The 27,267-nt window shown below is 44.4% G+C and overlaps 3 protein-coding genes across 3 annotated transcripts; all 3 read right to left on the bottom strand.

Annotated features, from left to right (window-relative positions):
* Window positions 1-220: 220 nt before the first annotated feature.
* Window positions 221-11,153, bottom strand: LOC146237025 (cholesterol 7-desaturase nvd). The gene is made up of 7 exons (XM_084688044.1): window positions 10,558-11,153; window positions 5,155-5,343; window positions 4,696-4,874; window positions 4,439-4,564; window positions 4,125-4,244; window positions 2,906-3,082; window positions 221-2,731 (listed from the first exon to the last, which is right to left on the bottom strand). The coding sequence occupies exons 1-7, from the start codon at window positions 10,979-10,981 to the stop codon at window positions 2,570-2,572; spliced, it is 1,377 nt and encodes a 458-aa protein (XP_084544170.1). The 5' UTR covers window positions 10,982-11,153; the 3' UTR covers window positions 221-2,569.
* Window positions 11,154-12,818: 1,665 nt separating this feature from the next.
* LOC146237024 (bile salt-activated lipase-like) lies at window positions 12,819-19,734 on the bottom strand. The gene is made up of 11 exons (XM_084687860.1): window positions 19,605-19,734; window positions 18,602-18,749; window positions 18,393-18,512; window positions 18,085-18,282; window positions 17,750-17,880; window positions 17,549-17,656; window positions 15,815-15,929; window positions 15,116-15,302; window positions 14,367-14,570; window positions 13,897-14,106; window positions 12,819-13,189 (listed from the first exon to the last, which is right to left on the bottom strand). Exons 1-11 carry the CDS (start codon window positions 19,665-19,667, stop codon window positions 13,006-13,008), a joined length of 1,668 nt encoding a protein of 555 aa, XP_084543986.1. The 5' UTR covers window positions 19,668-19,734; the 3' UTR covers window positions 12,819-13,005.
* Window positions 19,735-22,488: 2,754 nt separating this feature from the next.
* Window positions 22,489-26,262, bottom strand: LOC146237023 (bile salt-activated lipase-like). The gene is made up of 11 exons (XM_084687858.1): window positions 26,179-26,262; window positions 25,860-26,007; window positions 25,660-25,779; window positions 25,351-25,548; window positions 25,016-25,146; window positions 24,815-24,922; window positions 24,174-24,288; window positions 23,873-24,059; window positions 23,487-23,690; window positions 23,029-23,238; window positions 22,489-22,873 (listed from the first exon to the last, which is right to left on the bottom strand). The coding sequence occupies exons 1-11, from the start codon at window positions 26,239-26,241 to the stop codon at window positions 22,687-22,689; spliced, it is 1,671 nt and encodes a 556-aa protein (XP_084543984.1). The 5' UTR covers window positions 26,242-26,262; the 3' UTR covers window positions 22,489-22,686.
* Between the last annotated feature and the right edge of the window lie 1,005 nt (window positions 26,263-27,267).

Below are 27,267 nucleotides of genomic sequence, written 5' to 3'. Positions count from 1 at the left end.
CTCTAACTGGCTCTAGACTTAGATAAACACTTTCACAGATAAGGAGAGATGTGTGAGTAGTTGTGTGTAACACAAACATGCAGCTAGCCCGGAAGCACAATGAGCACACACACTACAGACACACACATAAAACAGACACACACATAAACAGACACAGACACACACATAAAACACACACACACACAGCAAGTCAGTAAACCAGAGTTGATTTATTCAGCAAATGCAAATCAACAGCTCTCACTGCATGATACAGTAACAAAAATAATCTTTTGAGATCATGAAAAGGGAGGGGGCTCTAAAAATATCCAAAAGAGAACATTGTGCTTTTACACATTTGCCAACACCCCCTTTTCATCAACCACCTATTGGGATAATGAACCATGAAAGGTGGATCTAATCAGTCACTTACCCCACACAGTCTCCCAGAACGAGGCCTGTGCCCTCACACTGAAGTCACTCACATGATTAGAACTTTCACATGATCAGAACCACACAGTGACACAGCAGGTATAGTTTCCTCTATCCGTACCATTGCCACCTACAAAGTTAAGTTATACGCAGTACTTTCAACCCTATGAACCTGTGCATACCAATGTCATGCATAGACCTGCAGGGTTTAGCCGTGCCAGCAGGAAGATCATGCCAGTGCAATCTCACTGCAATTTGTCGTTCAGAATCGACAGGTTACATTTTAGATCTCTCACCCCGAGGCAAAATCTAAGTGCATAGTCACAGTTAATATTCTGCACAGTGCAGGCTACCAAGAACTGCTGAACTACAAAAGTAGTCATGTTTTCATAACAATAAAACCATTTTTTTTAATGAAAAAAAAAGACTACCTTCCATCCCTTCTTAATTTCACTGAGAATGAAAAAGTTACAAACCTTGCAGAACAATTCTATGAGAGAGTTTGAGCAAATAACTATTGAAATTGTGTTGCTCGGTTATTATCGTAATGTATAGACTGATCTCATACCTGTTCATACTGTGTCTGTGTGAACTGTGACACAATCCTCTGAAATCATTGGCAACTATTTCACAGGAAGGGCACCTGCTCTACACATGCCCAAACAGGCTCACTGCTTTGCAGCCATCCTTAACCCTTATGTTACCTTCGAGTCATTGTGACCCTTCAGTAATTGTGACCCACTGTCGTGTTGCAACAACTTTACCTAATACAAAAATAAAGTGAAGCATTTTCTTTTAACCGTCGGGCTGTCTCAGACAGACCACAGCGCAAAGATGAAAAGAAAATGCTTTTTATTTCTTTTTGTATCGGGTAAAGTTGTCCTAACACGACGATGGTTTGTTGTGAACCTTCAGGTCAGTGTGACCTTAAGCCAAGGCAGCACAAGGGTTAAGCTGACATGGTCAGCAGCACAGGCTGAGCAGGAAACAATGTGGGTCAGTCTACCTGGGTTTAGTCAAAGAGCTACAATCAGCAGGCAAGGTAAATCATCCACTCAGGTCTGAGACGCACCTGGAAACCCAAAGTGCCCCCCCGCTCAAGCCTGAGGCTCGGAGCTGGTTGCCAGGTTTGGTCAACCATTCGCGTTTTACGCTATTGGGGAGCACTGCCTTGAACATCGAGGTCAAATGGCTGAGTGGTTAGGGAATCGGGCTATTCATCAGAAGGTTACCGATCGTGAAAAAGGACGTTGTGTTCTTGGGCAAGGCACTTCATCCTACTTGCCTTGGAGAGGAATGTACCTGTTCTTACTGTAAGTCGCTATGGATAAGAGCATCTGCTAAAATGACTAAATGTAAAATCTAGGTTTTTCGCATGTTTGAGTTGATTAAGTAGCAGGACTCAGTGGTTAATGCAAGTGCCCATTTTTTAGGATGCCAGAATGGATACCAACCTAAAGCCCCAACGGAAAATATGAGTTTTATATTTAAAAATAAAACTGTCTATCATACAGTACAGCAAACATAGATTAATAACCTTAGAAATATGGACGGTTTTATACTAGACACTGCACCTGCTAGTATTATTCACAACAGATATATAATCATGTAGTTCTACATTATTCAGTACGTAACTCACACACACAGTGCATCCACAATCGAAACTGTCCCCATGTCCACATTGGACTAGGCAATTCTGGTGCAATGAATCCTATTGCTTGATTTGATCATTATTACAGTAGGTCTTCACAGTTAAACGCATGTGACCTAAAAAGAGAAATGGAAAGAGGGGTCCCACTAAATAACATCCTACAGCTTCGCAGGGTAGCTAGGCACTTAACTGAAGGAGGCGGTGAACAGGGTGGGTGGGGAGGAGGGGTGTCTGGTCAAAGACCAGAGTCCCATCTGACTGGTTTCCGGACAGGTCTCCTATCTCTCCTGATTAAGACGGCTGGAAATAAGTCCTAGCCTAGTGAGATAAGTGGGCGTTTTCTTGCACCAAGTTGATGATTTCCCCTCTCCTCCGTCAGAGATCTCTGGTGACTCTTAATCACCTCCTCCTCTTCCTCTTTTTCCTTCTCTGGTGACTCTTAATCACCTCCTCCTCTTCCTCTTCTTCCATCTCTGGTGACTCCCCTCACTCTCCCCCGTGTGACGGTGGTCAGAAGTCGAGGGTGTCATGCTGGAAGCGCAGCCGGGGGCTGTTGTCGCTGTAGAACTGGCTGAACCAGCGTCGGTGCTTCTGGATGGAAGAGTCCTCCTTCACCAGCAGGGGCTTGGAGATGTACGTCTTGTTGTTCCAGATCATCACGTCCCGCTCAAACTGAAACACAAAAACGAATCAAACCTTTATTCATTCAGGATACACATACGTCCACAGAACTGCACCTAAACCAACGTAAACCCTCAAGGAATTCATCTTTGCTTTTGATATTAGTGAATCTCACACCTGTAGCCACACCACACCAACCCCTACTCCCCAACCCACACCTGGTACCTGAATGCACTCTGCCCTGAGGATGAACTTGGGCACCAGGGGAGGGATGTTTTTCTGGTAGAAGATGGTGTGAGACACACACTGCAGCAGGGGCTCAACGGGGGTCACGCAGTGCATGATCACCCCCCTCCCCAGGAAACTGTGGTCGAAGAGCAGGAAGACCACTCCAGGCCCCACCTGGAGCACACGGAACACATAACACAGACGGCCTCAGCGTGGCAGGATTCATATCACAACGACTTCCCAGCTACTTGCTGTTCCGTCGACACTGAAACCTCGCTGAGAGTTCTGTAGATGTGCTGATGTCATAGATGACCTTCACATGGAAGGATTCGTATGACAATGACACAGCTTCTGTGAGGGCCCTGGTGAAGGCACTTCTGTTAATTAAGGAGAGAGATTCAAAGATGTCTCCTTTGCTACTTCTGCTGTTCTGTCGCCACTGAAACCAAGCAGGGAGCTTTGATAACATGCTACTGGGTGTTGAACTGTATCTCTATGGAGATAACACGAAGCAGGTCTGTGGCAGCCAGAGTTATAGGGCCCTGTCTTGTCTGCACATGCCAAAGAGCTACTTCTGCATCTCCATGGTGGCTGAGACAGCTAGTCTGAAGGCAGCCATGACCACAAATCCCAAATATAGTCGGGAGAAGAAGAGGGCGGGAAAACCAGTGTAAATAGTCTGCCTGTTCTTCAGGGGGCTGATGTATTTTAGTAGACGTAGAGAAGTTAAATCCATGATCGGACTTGGCACTCTGTGGCCGTGCCTGTCACTGCCAGTGGACGTTGGCTGACGTTGGTGATGACTTGTGCAGTGTAAGGCTTGGTTGAGTATCTTTGCTTTTTTATCACAATTTGTTCTTCTCTAGAGACAGATGTGTTTTTTTATGAATTCTGACAACTGGTCTTTGATGTATGTTGTATATTACAAAATACATTAAGTTGTTTATGTGAAACTAGATGCCTGCCAGCATTCTTGTCTTGTCTGTCTGTCTGTCTGCATGCTTGTCTGTCTGTCTGTCTGTCTGCATGCTTGTCTGTCTGTCTGCATGCTTGTCTGTCTGTCTGCATGCTTGTCTGTCTGTCTGCATGCTTGTCTGTCTGTCTGTCTGTCTGCATGCTTGTCTGTCTGTCTGTCTGCATGCTTGTCTGTCTGTCTGTCTGTCTGCATGCTTGTCTGTCTCTCTGTGTTTGTGTGTATCCGTCTGTCTGTCCGTACCTGTCTGGCTACTACATCCACGTCCAGCAGAGGCCAGTGGTGTCCAAACACAGTCAGAGCGTGCTTCACCAGCATCTGGGAGCAGTGCTTGTTCGGCTCTGTCTCAGGTTCCCACTGCACCTGTACCACACACACACACACACATACACACATGCACATACACACACGCACATACACACATGCACATACACACATGCACATACACACACGCACATACACAGGCACAAACAGCAACATTTAGCAAGACTTCAAAATGTATTATTGTTTCTGAATTCTGAAAAATAGGGTTAGGGTTAGTGACCCTCAGAGCTAACCTTCCAGTCATGACGAACAAACTCCCAGGTCTTGCTGTTGGTGTAGCGCAGGTCCACGCCACTCATAATACCTGGCGTGTGCAGGTGAGCCAGGTGGGCTATATCTGCTGCATTCTCAGGTATTTCCTGAAGGGGACCGTCACACACACACACACACACACACACACAGCCGACAGAGACTCAACACCGCACATGAATAACCTTCAACACACACATCAACCAACTGCATATTCACACAGTCAGGTTTGGAGACACACCTCTATGTGTGCGTTGATGAAGTGTTCGGTGCGCCCTCGGTAAACCCACTCCCCCCGAGCGATCTCCCCCTGCTCGGGCACCACCCAGTCGGGCTGCTCCCCATCACAGTGGAACCAGACCAGAACCTGTCCGTTGGTCTCATGGCTGGGCCAGCACCGCACCTTGGCAAACTCAGGCACTGGGGGTACGGCATGGGAGGGGGAAGGGAGAGGGGGGGGTGGGTAATGCATTTTTGTTATCTGTCAAAAAATAAATCCTTGGGGAGATATTTTCAGTTTTCAAAATAGATTAATTGCGGTTTCTCCTCAACCGATAGACGGCGATAGACAGATGGTTCATCCAATCACCTGTCTGGTATTTTTTCCTGGGTAAGTGCCTGCCCTTTTCCAAACAGTTTCCAGTCAGGTTATAGACAATCCCTGTTTCAAACTGACTCATTTTTAGTTTTTGTCACCAACCTTTCTCTGCGTAAGGGATCCTCACGCACCTTCCATCCTCCCCACGGAACTGCCAGCCATGGAAGGGGCACTCGATGCACTCTCCGACCACCCGGCCTCCCACGGCCAAGTTGGCACCCAGATGGGGGCAGTAGGCGTCTACCACATAGGCCTTGCCGTCCTCTCCCCGGAACACAGCAACCTGCTCGCCTACGAAGACAAACCAAGGAGACATGGTGGGGGTAAGGACTTAAAAGACATGGACCAATTAAAACTTTTTTTTTTTTTCTTTTTTTTTTGTGAGCAGTGTTGTAGTACTCGAGATTGGTCTCAAGACCACATTTTAAAGGTCTCGTTCTCGTCTCGGAATAGACCGCATTTTTTTTTCTCTGTCTCTGTCTCGGACAAAAAGTTTAAAAAGTAAAAAGTTTACCGGAGACATATTACTAATATACCTAAAGCCCAGACGCAGTACAGAAGCGAAATGAAAATTGGGCGGAAGTACGTAGAGGGCAGAGCCAGGCTGGGTCAAAACCACAATTGCAGGAATATCACTAAATTGCCTGTGTTTCTCAATTCTCATTTGAAATTACCCATCACCCCTCCTCGCACCCCAAAAGTGAATGAGGAAGATATATCTTCCTAGGTGAAACAGCCATAACATTGGCCGTCTGAAGATGTTGGTCAAATCAGCTATATTTATATTTGGTTACCTGAACCACAAAGAGTTTACATCCAAAAGAAAACACTGCCGACTGGGACTTTACCGGTGTTTAGAAAGAAAACATGAAAAAAAGGTAAGCTAGGCGTAAGGCTAGCAAAGCTAGGCTAGCTAACTAACGTTTGCAAATTCTTCAGAAATCTCCTCCCCATTTCAAAGAGATTTAGCGATTATTATAGACTGTAGTGTTTTAGGGCGTTAGTGTCAGTTGCTTGCCAGATGTTGTTTGTGATAACGAGCCAGGCCACATAAAGCTGACATGTAGCTAATGATTAAAGTTTTGTTACCTCATGTCAGCAGCATACCTCTCGACTTAATGTTAAGTTAAATGCCGCGGTACAGCGCTCCTTCACTTGGGTGAGCAAGAGAGAGACGTGAAGAGTAGGCCGACAAGCTATATGCGCACACGGCACTACTTTAAGAGTGCACATTTTCTGTTCAAATACACAGTTACAGATCCATTCTAACTTTTTACCTAGTCAAACCCTACTGCTTGTATAATTTGAGTGGTCTTGACTCGGTCTGGCCCTGCCTTGGTCTTGTCTTGATGCACTCTGGTCTTGGTCGTGACTTGGTCTCGGTTTAGGTGGTCTTGACTACAACTCTGTCAGTACAGATCTGTCTCGATCGAACAAGCCTGCAGTTCTGCGTGTGTCCACTGTGTGTCCCCACTGTTCAAGTCTCCAGATCAGTGACACCAAACAGCTTTCAGTTTGTATACTGTCGATTTGAAAGGTGGAGTGTGTATCAAAGCTAAAAGATACAAAAGGTTTAAGAGATATAAATCGTTTAGGAAAATATCAACGTCACACAAAACGGCCCTTTTCTTCACACGGGCTGTGAAGCGTGTTCCTTTCTCAGGAACCGACCTGACTTGTCTGATGTGGTTTATTCAGGTGATAAGGTATGTGTGGCACGTAGTCCATAAGCCCTTTTTTCGTGTGATAGTCGGTCAAATGGAGTCCCTGAGGATAACTGTGGCCAAAGACCGAAGAAGCCTCAGCCTATCTGGCATGGCTGAATGACCCCGCAGGGCTTAGATTACTCTCAGATTAGCCCTGCCCGTCACTATAGTTCAGATGGGACAAACCTGGCAACGCAGGGACAAGCCACTCCCGGTTAAACCCTTAGACACCTGGGATGACACCAGCTACAGAGGGAACAGAGAGTGTGCGTTACAGACATGACACGACCGTGACAGCGAGATTAACCCCTTGCGTCCCTGCCTTGCGTAGGGTCACAATGACCCGAAGGTTGCAACAACTTTACCCAATACAAAATAAATTACAACCTTTTAATTTAACCTTTGCGCTGTGGTGATTCTGAGACAAGCTGACGGTTAAAAGAAAATACTTCACTTTATTTTTGTATGAGGTAAAGTTGTCGCAACCAGACGGTAGGGGTCACAATGACTGAAGGGTCACAATGACCCGAAGATAACACAAGGGTTAAGCAGAGTGTCGTTAGATACTGTGATGTGTATTAGATCGGAGTGGGCTGGATGTTCCGGCGTGGACTGTAGTTGTTTGCTTCAGAACTCAAAGCTATGCGAGCGATGCAGAACACTGCACATTTTGATTTGGGTCGAGTCAACAGAAACTAGGACAGGAACTTATTGGTGGGTGGACAAATTGGCACAGATGGGAAGAAAATTAGATGAGTGAGAATCTATAATGAGCAGAATAAAAAGCCCCATAAAGTAATATGGGGAGAGAAACTATCAGTCAAACTTAGGTTTGGTCTGAACATTGCTTTTCACAGCCAACATACAGATAAGTGGCAGTCATAATTCCTATTTGACTACAAAATCTGATAACGTTGACACTGGCTCTACCCATCTTTCTCATTACACTGTTTGCAGAAAATTACATTTCAGAATGACTTGAGCAATAACAGCTGCAATCGTTACTGTAAAGCTTTGGTTAAAAGTGTCTGCTAAATGAATAAATGTAAATGTAAAGCCCAGAAGGAAATGTGGGAGGCCACGGCAAGAACAAAAATCATACGTGAGGAAGTATGACGTGGCTAAAAATACTTTACAATAGGTAGAGACAAACCTAATTAGTTGGTCAAGCTTTTAAACCCACAAGAGACCGTGTACTGTACCTGGTTCCAACATGTGTCAGAAGCACCATGTATTGTCAGAAGTCGTCACGGTTTAAACGGCTAACATTTAGTCACGTAGCGTGTCATGATGACGTCATAAATGGAGAGGCTCCAGTGTGTCTGGAAGAGGTTTCTGTTTATCTTATCGATTGACATACAACCAACCCTAGTTTTGATGTTACTAATGCTTTGTGTCGGAGGATGCTAGGTTTGGTTTACGCTGTGGTGTGGTTGTACGGACCTGGTCACAGAGGGTGGGCATGCTCCAAATGTTTGTGCAGCCTACTGATAGGCTATTGTGCAGGTGCTGTGAAAATCGGTGTTCTGATTGGTTGTTCGCATAAAAAATATATATTCCATTGAATCAATTACTAAATGTTGTATTGGGAAAGGCTGCTGTAAACTAATTACCCAGCACTAAAATAGCAACCACAGAAAAAGGAGGAACAACTGTTAAGACATTTCCTGCATAAATCATCATGCAGGAAAGTCATACTGCAACTAAAATTGTAATTAATTCACAAAATATAACCAAAAAAAGATAAAGAGTATCCAAGTTAATCAATTTTAAATAATGTGGTTACAACCAGTTCAGTAACTTTAAATGTTTATTTTGGAAATATGCCTAAGCTTGTACATGTTTCCCTCGAGGCATATTGGAAAAGACAGTTGATCAGGCCATCTTCCAAGTATTCTTTTATTTCAAAAAGTTCAAACGTCCAAAATATTATACCTCTGTGTAGTTTGGTCTCCTTGTGTTTACCCCAAATAACAATGTGAGGTAGACAACATGAGGGAACTCACAGCCCTCATTTAGCAAAGCTACACATGGCAGGAAGCAGAGCAAAGAACAGAGCCTTGTACCCAGCTGATGCAAGGTCAGTCAAATTCCGTAGAATATGTTCCTTATGCCAGCATTGGTGTTTGCCTGTTAAACTCGAATAGATGAATGCCTCATGATACAATGTCTATCCTTGACTATTTCGCCCATGTTGCCTTAATTTCATGCTATGCAGCAAAGAGACGTCGCTCCATCTTTTAATGTAGTTTAGTCTCAGCAAACGCAAACCCCTCATTCGAACAACGTCCCACATGGCACAGCATGTCCTTGGGTCTTGAGCAAGACACCCGGTGATGTTTAGCTCCATAAACTGCCCAGCTCACGAAATAATCGAGACACAGACTCACACACAGTCAGAGATTTCAAGATTCGATGCCTGGGTCATCTGACTGCAGGGCAGAGCAGGAGCCATGCTCATAGCATAACTCAGAGCAGGAATATTCACAACAAATAGGGCTAAGCCTGTTCTAACAGGAATCTCTCCTTTCCCCATTCATTGAGTTTACGTTTACATTTCTATTCATTTAGTAGATGCTTTTGATCATTACTAAGTGGGTGTAGTTGACTGTATGGCTGAATTATTCAGAAGTCAGCATATAGGCCTATTGACAGCTGTCCCCGTGCACTGAACACAGGCCTACTGTAGCCGGAAGTTCATATCCATCTGAAAATTCAATTTTCTTTTTCTATTTAAAAAAATAAAAATAAAATGTATTTTCAATGACCACTGCCTGAAATGACGATGTTCGTTTGTCATAGAAACAACGTCTACAAACTTCTAGCATCTTAAACCATTACTGAGGGACTAGCTGTGACAATAACTAATTGTATGGCACCTGACAACCAAACACTGGGACAATCAAACTCTGTTAGTTCTCAGGTCACAATGCAACAATAAACCGAAGCGTTTCCAGGCTGCTCAACGCAAACTGTCGAAGGCTACCTTAACAAAGACAAGACGCCGAAAGTCTCACCACACAACTAGGACCTTCAAAAACAATAGGATTAATCTGGAAGCTCGGTTTGGCTGCAGATCAACGCGTTCCTTCTAAATTGGCAGGGCACTTACATTGATCTGTACTTAGTTTAGAAGGGAGAGTGACTGAGTGGACAGAGCATTCGACTACAGATCAAAAGGTCGCAGGTTCTGGACAGTAAGACGCCAAAGATAATAGCGTCTGATTACAGTAATACATTGTTTTTGCCCAGTTATTACACCGGTTTTGACCTCGTCAAGGGCAATTTGAAAACCAATGTCATGACTACGATGACAATGCATTCTCTACAGATCTCCTAGGGTGTTCTATCCCAAGCTACACTGGTGACAATCAAAACACTGCAGACCACCTAAGAAAGTAAAATCATCTAAATGTAAATTATAACTGACGCAGAATAAAGTTTTAAACGTATGCAGCCTATAGAAGCAGCGTACGTCGCCTGATTTGCTAAAGTTGATGCCGCATGCGAGAAACTGGTTGACACAGGCGAGAAAATAAGGGCTCGAGCGTGTCCAGTCAGCATCTTCAACCCCCACCAACTGCGCGATATTGGACTGACCTCGTACAACCGTCCTGTTATAAAACAGACTGAAGAGATATTTTTATCGAGTGCCTCGCAGCTTATTCCTCGGCGTGATCTTTCTCAAATGTCAGATTCAGAATTATTTAAGGATAAACTGCAAATATAGGTCTAGCTGGAGCCAGGGTCATAGGACAATAATAAATAACCAGGGAACCAAGTGTTAATTGTCTCATACCTAACACAGTTATGTTTTTCACATCCCCACGTTCCAACATGTGAGAATCCAGAACTCGATACCAGCCGTTAGGATACACCGGTGGCAATTCTCCAGTTTTCCGTCTCCGACGCACTTGGTTAGCAGCTTGAGCGCGGGAACGGCCATCCTCGGCTATGTATCCGACCTCATCCGGCGTTCTGAGTAGCTCAAGAGGAGAAAATAGTAGTCTGTACAGCCAGCCCATTACAAGAAGTAAAATCCCTGCGATGATGCACACCACAGCCCGGGCTGGTGCGCCTACTAGTCCAGTTTTCCTCCATACCTCCGGGTAACCACCGCCTATCCAGTCCAACGGATCTCTCACGTGCATTATCAGCAGTGCGCCCATGCTTATTCCGATAATCGCTGCCACCTTGCCGGAGGAAAGGTTGGGACTCTCCATCCTCAACCGCTCGGGCTGATCCACTCTCCACAAAGCTGTCCTGTCCGTTCAAAACGTGTCGCAGTCGCGTTGTCACAGTCAGAGTAGCCTGTCTGAGTACGGCTATTCGTGATGGGTCACGGCCCGCTTGTGGCGTTGCAGGTTAGCTAGGTTTGTGTCATGTTTTTTATTCGTCAGGGGTGCCAACCATATAAACCTGGGAGTCATTGCGTCGGGGAAACAGCATGCGCCACTATTGAGCCACGCCCCCAAGGTGAGAAGGAGCCTATGGGCAAATCCAAACCCAGACATTTCAACAGCTATTTACAGTTTTTCACAATTGCTAAAACACTTCTCTAATTCAAATGTTCAGTGGCCTAAACCCACTTGTCGAATCAGACACTCTTTTGGCAAAACTCTAAACACATCCTCTTTCTGTAAAACCATTTTGCAATGTGATGCACTTAGGCTGCAAAATGGTAAACACAGGCAGCAAACAGTAAAGACAACTACAACGCAGTTGTCATCTGTAAAACACAATGACTCAAAATTGCTCACACTTGTTTCTAATGGTAGTTTGGGACAATGTCAGCTTTCACCGTGGTGTCAGTATACGAGAATAGTTCAACATCAACCAGCATTTTTTACTGTAAATAGTTGCCTTCCACCATACAGCCCTTTTCTCAACCCAATTGAAGAGTTTTTCTTTGTGTGAGGGTGGAAGGTCTATGACTGAAACCCATATACCGGGGTAAATCTCTTACAGGCATTAGAATTGGCCTTTGCTGACGTAGGTGTGTAGTGTTTTCAAGGCTGGATCCAGCACACCAGAAGGTTTTTACCCCGTTTTTTCTTAGTTGACAGTACCAAGTTGTGATGATTACTATAATATTTTTAAATCAAATTTACAATATTTGTATAGCCCTTTTTACAAGCAATGTCACAGAGGGCTTCACATACGCCCATAGAACTGCCCCTCAACCAACCTAAACCCTAAAGGAAGACAAGGAAAAACTCACCAGAGAAGAAAAAATGGAAGAAACCTTGGGAGGGGTGATTCAGTGAGGGATTCCCTCCTTCAGAGACAGTTAGTGAAAGAGAGGTGCAGAAAACAGGCTAAACAGGCTAAAAGCGTCTGCTAAATGAATACATGTAAACATACTCATACATCAGGAAAGTGTCAATGCGTGTTAAAACACATAAATCCAGTGTTTCAAAATAAAAATAAATGTTCTTTATTGCTACGTAAATGCATTTACTGTGTATACGTAAACAGATGTGTCTTTACATGTAACTACATGGCCTGGATGCTGTGTTCTCCATTTTGTTGTGTCAAAAAGTGCTCCATAGTGTTTATATATTGATTTGCTGTGTTCATGATCTGACAGCATTGTTTGATTTTGAGCACAGGTTACATGGTTTAGGGTCGGGTGTTTGATTTGCCAGAAGAGTCAGAGGTTTTGGAAATTGAGTTTGAAGATTTGGTTTTGTGTTTACAATTTTGAAAAATGGGTGACTGTTTTAAGAAATGTGTCTTATCAATCGAAAAAAACTAATTGTGGTTGTGAATCATCCAGGATCATAGAGCATCAGGATGTGGTCATTGCCTTGTGGGGATTGGTGGTTGTGAAATCCTTTTTCCAACACTTCCAAAGTAGGCTTAAGCGAAACTGGAATCAGACATGCTTATTGATGTGACTGTAGACGTTTATGTTATCATCAGATCTACAGCGACATCTGGTGGCGTATTGTAAAAAATACAGTTAGATTGACTTAAACGTAATATTTAAAGGCTGTAGAAATAACTTAAGTTTATCTTCTCATAAATAATATGGGTGAAAAAGAGAGGCGATATGTATTGCATGATAAACCCCATTTATTCTGTTGCAAACTGACATTCTCGAAATACAAACGTGGTTGGCTCAATGTGAACTTGTAAGTAAGACATCTGAAAGTCATGATGTGCTACTTAGAATCAGACTAGATGGCGTTGATTACACTCCCACGGACAGTGAACAATGTAGGGCTGCACAGTGATGCTGCCTCTACTCTGAGGTCTTGACTGTGGGGAGGCTGGGGAAGATGCCAGACCACCAGTGAACATGGTTCACTCTCAACTTCTGCTTGATGTTGTTCTTGTTGATATTAGATCGGATTTCCAGGTACTGGTCCCCTCTGTTGAACTCTGGCCAGTAAACTGGCACCTTGGACTCCCCCTGGTTAGGATCCCTGGGAGGGAGAAAAAGCAGTTGGGGAAGGGTGTAATATGTGTCTGCCATCACAAAGGCCGTATAAAAGCTACTTGTGGATGCTCTGAGTGCCAGCTGTGGGAGGAATCAAGGATTTTCAATGTGCTTATGTTGATCACAATCATTAGATCAGCTATTGCCTTATCTGTTTATCTGCTCTACTTTTTTCTTGTTCATCTACAGTATGTGTGTACTTATGTTTAATCCATATTGGTCAGCATTAGTCAGCTCTAAAATACAGGCTGAGGGGGCAGCCTTCTAGTTGCTGGGTGGAGATGAGAGAACCATTACACTTCTAGGCCTAGCTTACGAGACTGGATAACAGTAAGCCGTCCTAAAATACTGTTGCTGTCGTGGAGATAATCTACAGTGGCTGTCGTGTTCGTGATGAAGTATCCCCCGGATTAAATAACGAGCACCTGTTGGCTGTATGTAGTCTTTGTTTCAGCTATTCTTTATGAATTCTGTCCTCTGACCTTCATGCCTAACAGAGACATTGCTAATTCCACAGTGTGTTTTGACCGGTAATTATTCTTGTGGAGATGTATGTGTTGACTCTCCTATGCGCTGGTTGTCTAACACTTATACACCCAGAACCGGACCTGATAGTCACACACGTTCTAGTGAAGACGGACAACAATTTCTTCCACAGCGCTACGTAGGTGATATGCAGTTGTAGGGCTTTACCCAGTCTGGGCGAAGTTAGTCCAATAGGCGATCATGTATCTGGACAAGTCGCGGTATCTGGGCCAGTAGGCAAGAGGCGTTGTGAAGGGCTTGCCGAACACGTACTGCAGGTCATCGGCGTGATCTGCCCCCATCCAGCTTGGGTAAGGCTTGAGCAAACCAGCCATACGGTTAGGCTCTGCGAGCAAGTAGGAGTAGGTGTGTGCAGTCCTACAGGAGGGCAGGGAGAGAGGGGGGAACACAGCATGGAGAGGGATGGAAGGAGAGAATAAGGCAAAGAAGGTTAGACCATGACCTGAATATGAAATACAGGTATCCCACTGCTATGGTCGAGATCATGTTTAGTACAAATCAATAGATTTTTCATATATTCTTGTACTTCTTATAATTCAGTAAACTATGGAATTAAGAGCATAAACCCTGAGATATAAGATGCCTCTGAAATGCACAGGAAGTAAGTCAAACTGTACTTGGCATTGGAGGCGTGCAGGTAAAGAGCCTCTTGGGTAGGCACCAGGAACATGTAATCCGTCTCGATTTCCACCACGGTCGTCTTGACGGTCTGCTGGCTGGGCTTGGCGCCCCACCCCTCGGTGTACAGGCTGATGGCATGGTCCAGAGCAGCCTGTCCCTTCTTCTTGGTGAGGGCTCCCAGAAGGGCCTTCATATCCTCCCTGAAACGAGGGGTGTCAGGTGGCTGAGCGGTTAGGGAATCGGGCTAGTAATCTGATGGTCGCCAGTTCGATTCCCGGCCGAGCCAAATGACCTTGTGTCCTATTTGCCTCAGGGGAATGTCCCTGTACTTACTGTAATTCGCTCTGAATAAGAGCGTCTGCTAAATGAGTAAATGTAATGTAAATGAAACAAGGAGAAAGTTGTGTAAATGCAGTAAGCTGACAAAACAAAGTGACTGTTTCTTTGTGTTAAACCCTAAGCACCCAGTACCCTTGTAACTTTCTGCACTAATAGGAGTGCAGGGAAGAAAACGGTTTATATTATATTAAATAAGGCCAGTTGAACATACCACCTTCCCGAGACTGAGTATTGACTTGGAAAAAAAAGTAGAACTGCATATTTAACGTTTAAGTTCATACTTTTAAAATGTTTTAGGCCAAGTAATGCAACATAGGGCTCTGTAGTTACTGCCCTCAATGGGGACTGACAAAAACGTACATAAAATGAGGTTGTATAAAATGAGAGTCATCCCAATGCCACTTACACAGAGGTGTGATGCAGGGGCTGGTTGACAGAAGGAACATCAACACCAGTGAAGAGGTGACCATCCATGTCGTTGGCCCCACCAATGTAGTCAATATCGGCAGCATTGTGGAATAGGTTGGCTGGATCATCAGGGAGGAAGTCTCCGTCTATCACTGCTGCGAGGGCCATGTTGTTCACGACTGGGTCTAGTGAAAAAGGAGAAAGGAAGGAGACACTAGTAAACAATGGGTATAGCCAGGGGCAATTCTAGGATCAGACCTTGAGGGGGGCTCAGCCCCCAATGAGAATGTGACTTGTGTTCTTAATTTGCGCCATGAAATTAACTACCTACTTCTTCTCCTTTGGTTTTACTGGCAGACTGCCAATGTTAAAGGTGCATGGCGACACTGGATATTAAACCTGTTTAAAGCCCTGAACCTGTATTTGTTTGTCATCAGCCACTAACAGACATATTTGCAAACTCTTACATTAAAGCACTAAAACTTATGTAAGATCATAATAATTCTTTTTTTAAATTATTGTTATAATTATTTTTAGGGGTGCTGAGATAAAATTTAGGTGTACTTGAGCACACCTAAAAAGAGTCTAAAATCGCCACTGGGTATAGCTCACGTTAAATTCTCTGAAATGGGGAAACCTGACATGACGCCGGAATCGTCAGACAAGATCCTTGTTATCATCCTCAGTCAACACTCACTGGTGGGTGATCCTTCCGGGTTCAGGGCACCTGCAAGGGTGAGGATCGCAGGTTCAATCGTCCTCAGGCAAGCCATCATCTGGTCATCAGTTGGGCAGCCCGTCTTCCGAGCTATCTGAAGAGACATGAATGAACAAGGTTAACGTCGGCTCTTACTGTCTTTGGCCGCGTTTCCCAGATTCGATCGTTCTTAAGGATTTAAGAAGGCTCTTAAGAAGGGTTCGGCTAAGAAGGAGTGCTAAGATAGGGGTGTTTCCCAGACACGTTCTTAACTGCCTTCTTAAGATCCCGCCAAAGAAGCCTCTTAAGAAGCTCTTAGTGGGAGCTGTCCACCGCCGTGGTGTTGAAACTACATCAATCGATGCCAGGAAAATCGATCACCCACCACTTTATCAGCGCACGAATCACACACAACACCGTGTAAGGCCGTAATCATAATACATATTGGGAGGACACATCCCCCCCACTATTCAAATCTGGTCAAAATGTCCCCCCCAATACATTGATATAAAAATATAAATGTGCTACGCTACGACAGGCAACCACGCACGCTGTCCGAAATTATCATAAAAAATGTAATTTGTAGGCCTACCCCCCAATGTTGACTCCATGGCTACGGCCTTGAGCCCTATACATGATAGTTGATGCGTGATGGGAGTGGGTTTATTGTTGGGAGTAGTGGATTGGGATCAGTGTGCCATCCACGACACCGACTACCCGGGGGATCCCAGCCATGGCATGAAATCCACTGTGGACCTGACGGACCTCGTCCCGTGTGGTGGGTATTTGGATGTGTCCGGGCATGGCGCAGGATGTCACGGCTGCCACACCCTGTGAAACCGATGCCTTGCTGAGGATGGTGCTGTCCCCCACCACATCCTGGAAGCTCCCCACTGCGTAAAAACGCAACAAGGCCAGGAGCTGCACCTCCGGGTTGAGGGCAACATTGCAGTGGGTTGCCCTCCGGATGTGTGGTGACACTAACGTGACGAGGCGTTGGATCTTCATACGGGGAAGCCGGTACTTGGACTGGACAGCCCGGTCCGACCGCACATTCAGTGGGGAGAAGTGCTGTTGCACATAGGCATTTATATAAACTATCTGGCTTTGCGCACGGCGACGCTGTTGATTAGCAGCGAGAATATGCTGTATTGCAGCAATGGTGTCTCACTCGCGTGGACTTCAGCAACGCCTTTATATATAGACTGAGGTGGAGCCTCGATCTCTTGATGAGGTTCCAGCCAAGTTCAATTACACCTGTCAGTTTCCCTGCAGATGCCGAATGTTTGCGAAAACGTAATGAGTGATAGTAATGATGATTCATTTATTTATGTAGCTACAGGAACACATGAGCAATTATTTATTTTTATATCGTTATTTTTCTTATTATGCTATTATTTTTAATGCTTCAGTGTTCTGCAGCTGTGGGCGCACATTTATCATCACGCATGGTTTTAGTATTCCTTTGAGTGTCAGATATAACTTTCCCTGACGCGGCTGCAGTGAGCGTTTGGTCGCTAAGAAGGCTGTTAAGAGTGGGTCAGGCTGATCTTACATTTCCTTCTTAGTGAAAGATCTTCTTAAGCTAAGAACGACTCTGGGAAACACGTCCTTCTTTCACAGCGCTCTTAAGAGCGCTCCTAAGAAGGTTTCAGCGCTTAAGAGCTTCTTAAGGAATCTGGGAAACGCGGCCAATATCTGGAAGAATGACCCGACACGGAGGAGAGCGCGTACCTTCTCAGCCAGAGCACGAGGGTTCCTGTTGACGGCCCAGGGACAGACTGAAACACCACTCTGGCTGATGGCTCTTTTGATCAGCCCCTTGTTGTGGGGAGACACCATCTGTGCAAAGGAAACACAAGAATTTCCCCAGTGCTTCTTGGATCAGATAAACACAGGTTCAGTAAGACTAATATAGATGATGAAGCTCCATACCTGGAAGCTGACACTAGCTCCACCAGCAGATTCTCCAAAGAGGGTGATGTTGTCAGGGTCTCCTCCAAAGTTACGGATGTTCCTGTGCACCCAAGAAATGGCAGCATGCTGGTCCCATAGCCCATAGTTCCCTGTCGGTAGACAGACAGTTAAGTCTATGGTCAATTTTTTTTTGGCTACATCGGCTGTGGTATTGCTACACAGTGTATTGAATTGAGTTTCTAATAGAGGAGCAACAAAAATGAAACACAAACAAAGAAACTATAAAATTACTGATTTGAACACACTGAGGAAATGAATGTCCCGAAGCTAAGGAAGTTCTGTCTGAAACATACCAGGTCCGCTGGCGTCTCCAGAGCTGAGGAACCCGAGAGTACCCACTCGGTAGTTCAGGGTCACCACGATAACGTTGCCCCTGTCGGCAATCTCCTCTCCGTCATAGAGGTAGTTGTCCAGGAAGTTAGCACCCATGGATCCACCAACCAGGAAGGCACCTCCATAGATCCACACCATGACTGGCATACTTGTAGACACTAGCAGGAACATAGATATACTTCCATTTCAATGTCTTTCCTAAACATAAAAAATATATAGTATATGATAGCAGAAAACACAGTGTGTAATTGTAGTTCCATGTGTTTACCTTTACGTCCATGAGGAACCCAGATGTTCAGGTAAAGACAGTCCAAACTGCCACGAGTGTCAGTTTGGAGCATATTCACCTGGAGGCATCTTGGTGCGTACTTATCCGCCTTGAGAATGCCTGTGAAGGTAACCAAGGAAACATGTTCAAACATGTTCAGACACCCAGAATTAGACTTGGAGACAAATGCCTCCGATCTGTGTACCCACCATCCCAGCCAGGATGTGGTTTGGGTTTCTCAAATATCCCCGGCTGGTCACCAAAGGGGATTCCCTTGAACACGTCCATGGATCGGAAGAGTCCGACATTATGGTTCTTGCCCTGCACCCTACCTCCCTCTGTGGACACCACTCCCAGCTACACACAGAGAGTCAAGAGAGGCATATAAAGCGTGATGTCGCAGCCATGTAAAGGCTGGTATCAGCGTGGGTCCAGCCACTGCCCACAAAGGACTGGCACCAAGGACAGCTCCTCCCGAGTTTACACCTCATTACGCACGGCTGGCGAGGGATAATGAGAAAATACACCTGCACTGAATTAGACCTCGTCAGCCGTGCCATAAAGGAAGAAGCGAGGCCAGTCCAGGGTTCGGAAAAAACACAGCACAGCGCCCCCCCCCCCTCTCCAGAGGGGAAGAATTCTTGTGCCGCCCCCTACCCCAACACGGAGCGAGCACCGCTACTAACTGGCGGCGACAAACGGAGGAAAATGCTTCACAGCTCTCTACAGCTGCCTGAAGGGGGCGCTAATGCTAATTCCCCACAAACTGAAATGATAGATAAGAGAAAACCGCGCAGACATTTCTTATTTTTAAATGCTCGTGCGCCCCCCCCCCCACGTGACATGAAAAGATGCCGCCCCAGGCGGCTGCCCGGTCTGTCCGTGCCTAAAACTGCCCCTGCTTTAACGGGCCACCGGACCTTGTCTGCCGGGTATTTTAAGTAGATTTTTGTTTTTGTTTCGGCTGCAATAAAAAAAGAACCATTCACTCTCTACCCGACCTCTTTCTTTGCCACAAAAGGTCAAAGATATGCAAGATGGGGGATGCAGTTGCTTTTAAGTGACTGTAAATTGTTCAATATTAATATTAAAACCTTTCTCATGTTGCTGCGTTAATTGACTGTTGTAAATTTTCCTGAAGTGGATATGATCCAGTATATTTTTTTATATTTTGATAGTAAATTGTACTTTTTCAAATGATAAAGGACTCACCGAAGTTGCTGAAGTGGCCCCCAGAAATAGTGCTACAGCGCTCAGGATCTCCAGTGTCTTCATGGTGAAGAACTAGGAACACCTGTAGTCACACAGCTGCACAAACTCTTTTTATGTGCCAGGCTCCACCCATAATTCAGGAAATTTTGAGTTTTTTTCTTATATAATTTCCTTTCTGCCGCCAAAACGCTTTGATAGTGTTTTGTCCTTCAGTGGTAAACAGTTTCCAGGTGTCAACTGTTGCTGGGTTTAGATAAGGAGAACATTGTTTTTATTGATTTTCTTTTCCCCCCCCCGATTTTGTGGGAAAGCTACAGCATGTTTTTGTATCAGCTCTTATCCAATTCAAACATTATTCAAGGTGCACTTGAGTTATCAGAAGATAAAAATACATTTGTATTTCAAAGAAAATACTTAAATGTGCTTGAAGTTTGGCATTTCAATTTGTCTCGTTTTTTCTCAATGAGGGACTAATATTTTGTGTGGGGATTAGGGAGTTATGGTAAGAAAGAAGTGAAGAAAGGGTTGATCATGTCAGATCTAGTCTATTCTCTGACTAAACTGCAAGAGCTAGGCTAACCGGCTGGTATTAGCAGTTATGATGTTGGCACTCTGGAGAGCTTCATTAAAAAGGGTTCTTAAGATGAAACATGACAACATGCAGCAAGATGCAGAGGGTGCAGGGCCGTATGCAACCTGCTTTGACTGAGGGGGCAGTGAACATTTCTGGGGGGGCATTATGATTATGGAAGGGGGTGTATATTTTTTTATATAACCATTTTTATGATTTTTGAGTCTGCTTAACGATCCGAGTGTTAATTAGGCATGGAGCCGGACGTTATATACATTCGGGGCTTAACCCAAACCCATGACATATCCTGAGTTTGATGTGATGCTGGATAGGATCCTCCACAGTGCGAGCGTGCGTAGCGCGCAAGGGAAAATTTTGGGCGTTCATTTGAGCGCTAAATAGTTTTTTGAGATCTATGTAAAATAAACCGCCGCCGTTTTCCATTTGGAAAAAACCTTGTTTATGAAGGTGATGTCTTTATCATTCTGGCTCCAAATTGTCGACAGGGGAAGCAGAAACATGCATGTAGCTTGGCTGAGTACTCTAACCAAGTTTGAGAGCGATGATAGGCCCTTGGCTGAAAATGCGCATGGGGTACGTTTGCAGAACAGGCTGCGTTGAATTGCTGTCATTCAAACCATGCTCGCCTTCACCCACAGCAGCGGTAATGTTGGTACCGAGAGACAGAAGTGCTTCCACTAGGACCAGCACGCTCTGCCTGCTCTGGAGTATGAGTTTAATATCCCTTGTCGCAGGGGCAGTAATAGATGGTTTGGGGATCAGAAATCGATGCATGATAAAAGGTTTTTCTTTGTAGGTACAAAGACGCACGCAAAGAACAATCCATGGCTAACGAAGCTAAAAGACTGTTAATGTCTTTAACCCGTGTATCTTCTATGTAAACAAATAAAGATTACAACTTAAACAGATGTATGAAATTCCAGGGTCTAACATTAAACACCAATGCTGCACATTACTATTCGTCAAAAGCCCTCCACAGAAGACCGATATACAATAACTTCGAGAACAAGTGAGTGGCAAGTGATTCGAGGTTGATTTCACTTTTATCGGTAAACGTGGATGCGGAGCTCTAACCTACGTTGCCTATTATCAACCAGACAATCACTGGGGAATCTTTTAAAAAGATTGGTTGAAAAAAAAAAACATATTACTGAAAGCACTAACAGACCAACAGGCGGCAGAAATCGGGGGGGGCGCAGCCCACCCCAGCCCCCCCCCCCCTGGATCCGGCCCTGAGTGGGTGGCCAAAATATCAAACTGAGGCTAAACAGTTGACAGATATGATCGATGAACTGTTTATAGAGCAGCTTTAGATAGAAAACGGTCGTTATTGTAGGCCCAAACAAAGTGAGACAGGTAGCCTATTAGATGCATTTTTCTAGCCAAGCCATCCAAGAGGTGTCACTATTTTTAAACAGTTCCATCTGCCCTAACCGTCCATGTTCAGTTGAAAGAGCGCTAACTTTTTTATGGAAATTACTATAATTGACTATGGAGAGTGCTTTAACTATGGAAAATTACATACAAAGTAAAATATTAAGTAACTTCAAAAAATTAGCAATATGCTATTGTTTCCGATATTTTGGGGTATGAATAATGTTTAGGCCTGGAAACTTCACTATATAAAAAAGACATATTTTTCTTGTGACTGCATTAGGTTAACTATGGAAGCAAATCAGTCCTTTCCCTAGATTAGCATATAACCAATCATGTTTTTTTTTTACCAGTTTGAATAACTTTATTGTGGATGGAAGTCTGTTTTTGGCAGGAAGTAACTTTTTTCACACACCGGTCTTAAACAATATATAGGCCTACGTTGTCAGAGCTCTTAAGTTTGATCAAAAGTTGTGTGAGAGCATGAGAAAGGTTGAAATGCGTGGGTGAGACTTGAGAGCCCTACGTTAAATACCATCATTGTGGGTAGGCTAAGGCAGCCTAATATAAGAATTAGCTGTATTTGGCAATTATTTTTAAATACAAAGGATCTTAATTTATCTCAAGCCATTTCCTACTTTTTCTTGTTCATTGAGATAATTATATGAATTGCATGTCCAGTAAGTGTATAACCTGGACTCAAGTTTTATCAAAGGTTTTGGTGTGAGATTCCCATTCCTAACTGTGAATTCTCACATGAAAATAAATATTTAATCATTAGATAGCCTATATCCTTAGATACTTCTTTCGTTGTTTCTTCTAACCACTGATGTTGAATTGTGTTACGATCATCTCTCACCAATCCTCAAAACACACAACGACAACCCAGTAACAACATTGTAGCCTAATACCGAAAGATAAACTATAGATCAAGTTTAATACATCCACTTATTTTGTCACTCATGTCCTAGCAACCATTATGTTTTATTCTTATGTGACTCATACAACATTTCAGGAATACATTACAGGTGTGACAAAACCGATGATCCCATCCATCCATCCTTTTCAAACATCTTGACGTTTTGTCTGTTGGGTACTGGGGATGACCTCTGTGATCTACTCTGAGGTCTGGACTGTGGACAGGCTGGGGTAAATGCTGGACCACCAGTGGACATGGCGCAACCTCAACTTCTGCTTCACATAGTTTTTATTCATCTTTGAGTGGATCTCTAGATAGGGGTCCCCAGCACTTGTGAACACTGGCCAGGTCGCTGGTACCTTGGACTCTCCCTTGTTAGGGTCCCTAGGGAATGTGAAAGGCAAATAGGGATGATATTAAGAGCACAATCAGCCTAATCATATAGATTGGTGAGATGTGCAGTAAAATGTTGATGTATTTGGATCTTAATGGTTATTTGTCAGTGTGCAGTATGTAGGTATGTGGTGGCACGGATATACCCAGTCTGGGCGAAGTTAGTCCAGTAGGCAATCATGTATCTGGACAAGTTGCGGTATTTGGGCCAGTAGGCAAGAGGCGTTGTGAAGGGCTTGCCGAACACGTACTGCAGGTCATCGGCGTGGTCTGCCCCCATCCAGCTTGGGTAAGGCTTGAGCAAACCAGCCATACGGTTAGGCTCAGAGAGCATGTAGGAGTAGGTGCGAGCAGTCCTACAGGAGGGCAGGGAGAGAGGGGGGGAACACAGCATGGAGAGGGATGGAATTGGGAAGGAGAGAGTGAGTATGGTAAGAAAAGGTTGATAAAGACCCAAATCATGTTGTCATGTTTTTTTACGACTTGGTACATATTTCTAAAATGTGTTATTGCGAAATTCAATAAACTGGGGTGTTAAGGAATTCAAATGCGTTTAGAAGCTGTACAGTAAATAAGGTAAACTGTAACAATGTCTGGATCTCACTTGGCATTGGAGGCGTGCAGGTAGAGAGACACCTGGGTGGGCACCAAGAAGATGTAGTCTGTCTCGATTTCCACCACGGTCTTCTTGATCGACTTCTGGCTGGGTTTGGAGGCCCAGTTCATGGTGTACAGCCTGAAAGAGCTGTCCACAGCAGCCTGCCCCTTCTCCTTGGTGAGGGCTCCCAGGAGCGTCTTCACATCCTCCCTGAAACAAGAAGAAGAGAAGGAGTTCTGTTAAGTTCTGTGAGCAAAAAAAGCCTTTAGCAGTTGGTTCTTTGTACCAAACCTAATCATTGGTGAGCGCACCCAGAGGGTCCTTCACATCCTTTCTGCAAAGATAGAGTAGAAGGAAGAGATTCCAGGAACAATCATCACAGTGCCACTTACACCGGGGTGTCCTGCAGGGGCTGGTTGATGGAGCCGATGTCCATGCCAGCAAAGAGGTGACCATCCATGTCGTTGACCCCACCAATGTAGTCAATATCAGCAGCATTGTGGAACAGGTTGGCTGGATCATCAGGGAGGAAGTCTCCATCTATCACTCCTGCGAGGGCCAGGTTGTGCACAATGGGATCTGGTGGAGGAGGTTTTAAAAGAATTAGGCTGTATCTTCAGAGATTAGGGGAAACCTGACATAAATTGACTTGCCTCAGTCAGAACAGTGTCATCGTCCTCAATGAATACTCACTAGAGGGTGATCCTTGTATGTTGAGGTGTGCAGCAAGGGTTAGGGTCACAGGGTCAGTCATCCTCAGGCAAGCCATCATCTTGTCATCAGTTGGACAGGCCACTTTCTGAGCAACCTTGAAAGATTAAGTAAAAATAATGAGTTGGTGTACCGGTCTTATCGTGCAGGATGACAGGTTCCACCAGTTCCTCAACAGTACAAACAGTTTGATGCATTTCAATGTAATCCTTACAATAAGTAAGTGGGGAGTCAGGTGGCTGAGCGGTTAGGGAATCGGGCTAGAAATCTGAAGGTTGCCAGTTAGATTCCCGGCCGTGCCAAATGACATTGTGTCCTTGGGCAAGGCACTTCACCCTACCTGCATCGGGGGAAAAATGTCCCTGTACTTACTGTAAGTCGCTCTGGATAAGAGCGTCTGCTAAATGACTAAATGTAAAATGTAAAAAAATGTACAAAGTACAAGAACGACTGACTGTGTAAGTTTTCAGAATGGCCGCGAGACTTCACTGCTCAGTTTAACATAGACTCAAAGTTCAGAAAAGCTCACGTTTTGGGTATGTTTGGATTTGTGAGACTGGTAAGAACACAGATTTGTATGAAAACACAGCGTAGTAAGAACATGGCATGAAAAGACAGCATACCTTCTCAGCCAGAGCACGAGGGTTCCTGTTGACGGCCCAGGGACAGACTGAAACACCACTCTGGCTGATGGCTCTTTTGATCAGCCCCTTGTTGTGGGGAGACACCATCTGTGCAAAGGAAACACAAGAATTTCCCCTGTGCTTCTTGGATCAGATAAACACAGGTTCAGTAACACTAATATAGATGATGAAGCTCCATACCTGGAAGCTGACACTAGCTCCACCGGCAGATTCTCCAAAGAGGGTGATATTGTCAGGGTCTCCTCCAAAGTTACGGATGTTCCTGTGCACCCAAGAAATGGCAGCATGCTGGTCCCACAGCCCATAGTTCCCTGTCGGTAGACAGATAGTTAAGTCTATGGTCAAAAAAATGTTGGCTACATCGGCTGTGGTATTGCTACACAGTGTATTGAATTGAGTTTCTAATAGAGGAGCAACAAAAATGAAACACAAACAAAGAAACTATAAAATTACTGATTTGAACACACTGAGGAAATGAATGTCCCGAAGCTAAGGAAGTTCTGTCTGAAACATACCAGGTCCGCTGGCGTCTCCAGAGCTGAGGAACCCGAGAGTACCCACTCGGTAGTTCAGGGTCACCACGATAACGTTGCCCCTGTCGGCAATCTCCTCTCCGTCATAGAGGTAGTTGTCCAGGAAGTTAGCACCCATGGATCCACCAACCAGGAAGGCACCTCCATAGATCCACACCATGACTGGCAGACCTGTAGACACTAGCAGGAAAATAGATATACTTTCATTTCAATGTCTTTCCTAAACATAAAAATATATATAGTATATGATGGGAGAAAACGCAGTGTGTAATTGTAATTCCATGTGTTTACCTTTACGTCCATGAGGAACCCAGATGTTCAGGTAAAGACAGTCCAAACTGCCACGAGTGTCAGTTTGGAGCAAATTCACCTGGAGGCATCTTGGTGCATACTTATCCGCCTTGAGAATGCCTGTGAAGGTAACCAAGGAAACATGTTCAAACATGTTCAGACACCCGGAATTAGACTTGGGGACCGATCTGTGTACCCACCATCCCAGCCAGGATGTGGTTTGGGTTTCTCAAATAGCCCCGGCTGGTCACCAAAGGGGATTCCCTTGAACACGTCCATGGATCGGAAGAGTCCGACATTATGGTTCTTGCCCTGCACCCTACCTCCCTCTGTGGACACCACTCCCAGCTACACATGGGGTCAAGCACAGGAATATTTATGCCACAAAATATACTAAACTGCTCCAAAACAGTGTTGAATAAAAATAATATATATATTTTTTTAAGTCTATGCCTTTTCTGAAAATTACCAAAAAACGTTATCAAATATTCTAATATCTGAATGGGAAGGGAAGCTCACCGAAGTTGCTGATGTGGCTCCCAGGAAGAGTGCTACAGCGGTCAGGATCTCCAGTGTCTTCATGATGAAGAACTAGGAACACCTGTTGTCACACAGCTGCCCAAACTCTTTTTATGTGCCAGGCTCCACCCATAATTCAGGTTATTTTTGTATGGTAAAAAAAAAAAAAATCCTTTCAGCCAAAATGCTTTGATAGTGTTATGTCCTTCAGTGGTAAACAACTTTTCCAGGTGTCCACTGTTGCTGTGTTATAAAACAATCATTTTCAACAATCAGCTATTCAAAGAGATTGGTTTTATAGGATTTATAAAATCACACGTCAGGTGTTGTTTCCAAAAGCCATCTTTAGGAAAGTACAAATTTCAGTTTACAAATTGCCCTACACAGTGTAATGACAGTAGATGGAAAGAGTGTAGGGCCTACTGGTATCAGAAAGGGCTTTGAAGTGCCTATTCTGTCTTTTCTGGATGGTTAACAGTGGGTTTCAGCTCCAGGTTAAATGATTCAGCAGTCAAGGATACTTGTCCAGATTAGAAGGACATTGTTTTATTGATTTGCTTTTTCCCCCCGATTTTGTGGGAAAGCTACAGCATGTTTCTGTATCAGCTCTTATCCAATACAAACATTATTCAAGGTGCACTTGAGTTATTAGAAGATAAAAATAGATTTGTATTAACAAGAAAATACTTTAATTTTTTTGCGTGTAGTTTGGTATTTCATTTTGTTTTTTCTCAATGAGGGTCTCATTTTTTATGTGGGGATTGGGGAGTTATTTTTAAAAAAAGTAAAGAAAGGGTTGATCACGTCAGATGTAGTCTATTCTCTGACTAAACTGCAAGAGCTAGGCTAACTGGCTGGTATTAGCAGTTATGATGTTGGCACTCTGGAGAGCTTCATTAAAAATGGTTCTTAAGATTAAACCTGCCAACATGCAGCCAGATGCAGTGGGTGGCCAAAATATCAAACTGAGGCCAAACAGTTGACAGCTATGATGAGCTGTTAATCAAGAAGCTTTGTACAGATAGCGTGAGAGCGTGACAAATAGTTGAAATGTGTGGGTGAGACTTGATAGCGTTGCGTTGTAAACCA

Source organism: Hypomesus nipponensis, chromosome 22 (genome assembly GCF_054491055.1).
Source record: "Hypomesus nipponensis isolate SF chromosome 22, ASM5449105v1, whole genome shotgun sequence".
Classification (NCBI taxonomy): Eukaryota; Metazoa; Chordata; class Actinopteri; order Osmeriformes; family Osmeridae; genus Hypomesus; species Hypomesus nipponensis.
The sequence above is the reverse complement of the archived record's forward strand: the minus strand, read 5'-3'. Positions and strand labels throughout refer to the sequence as shown.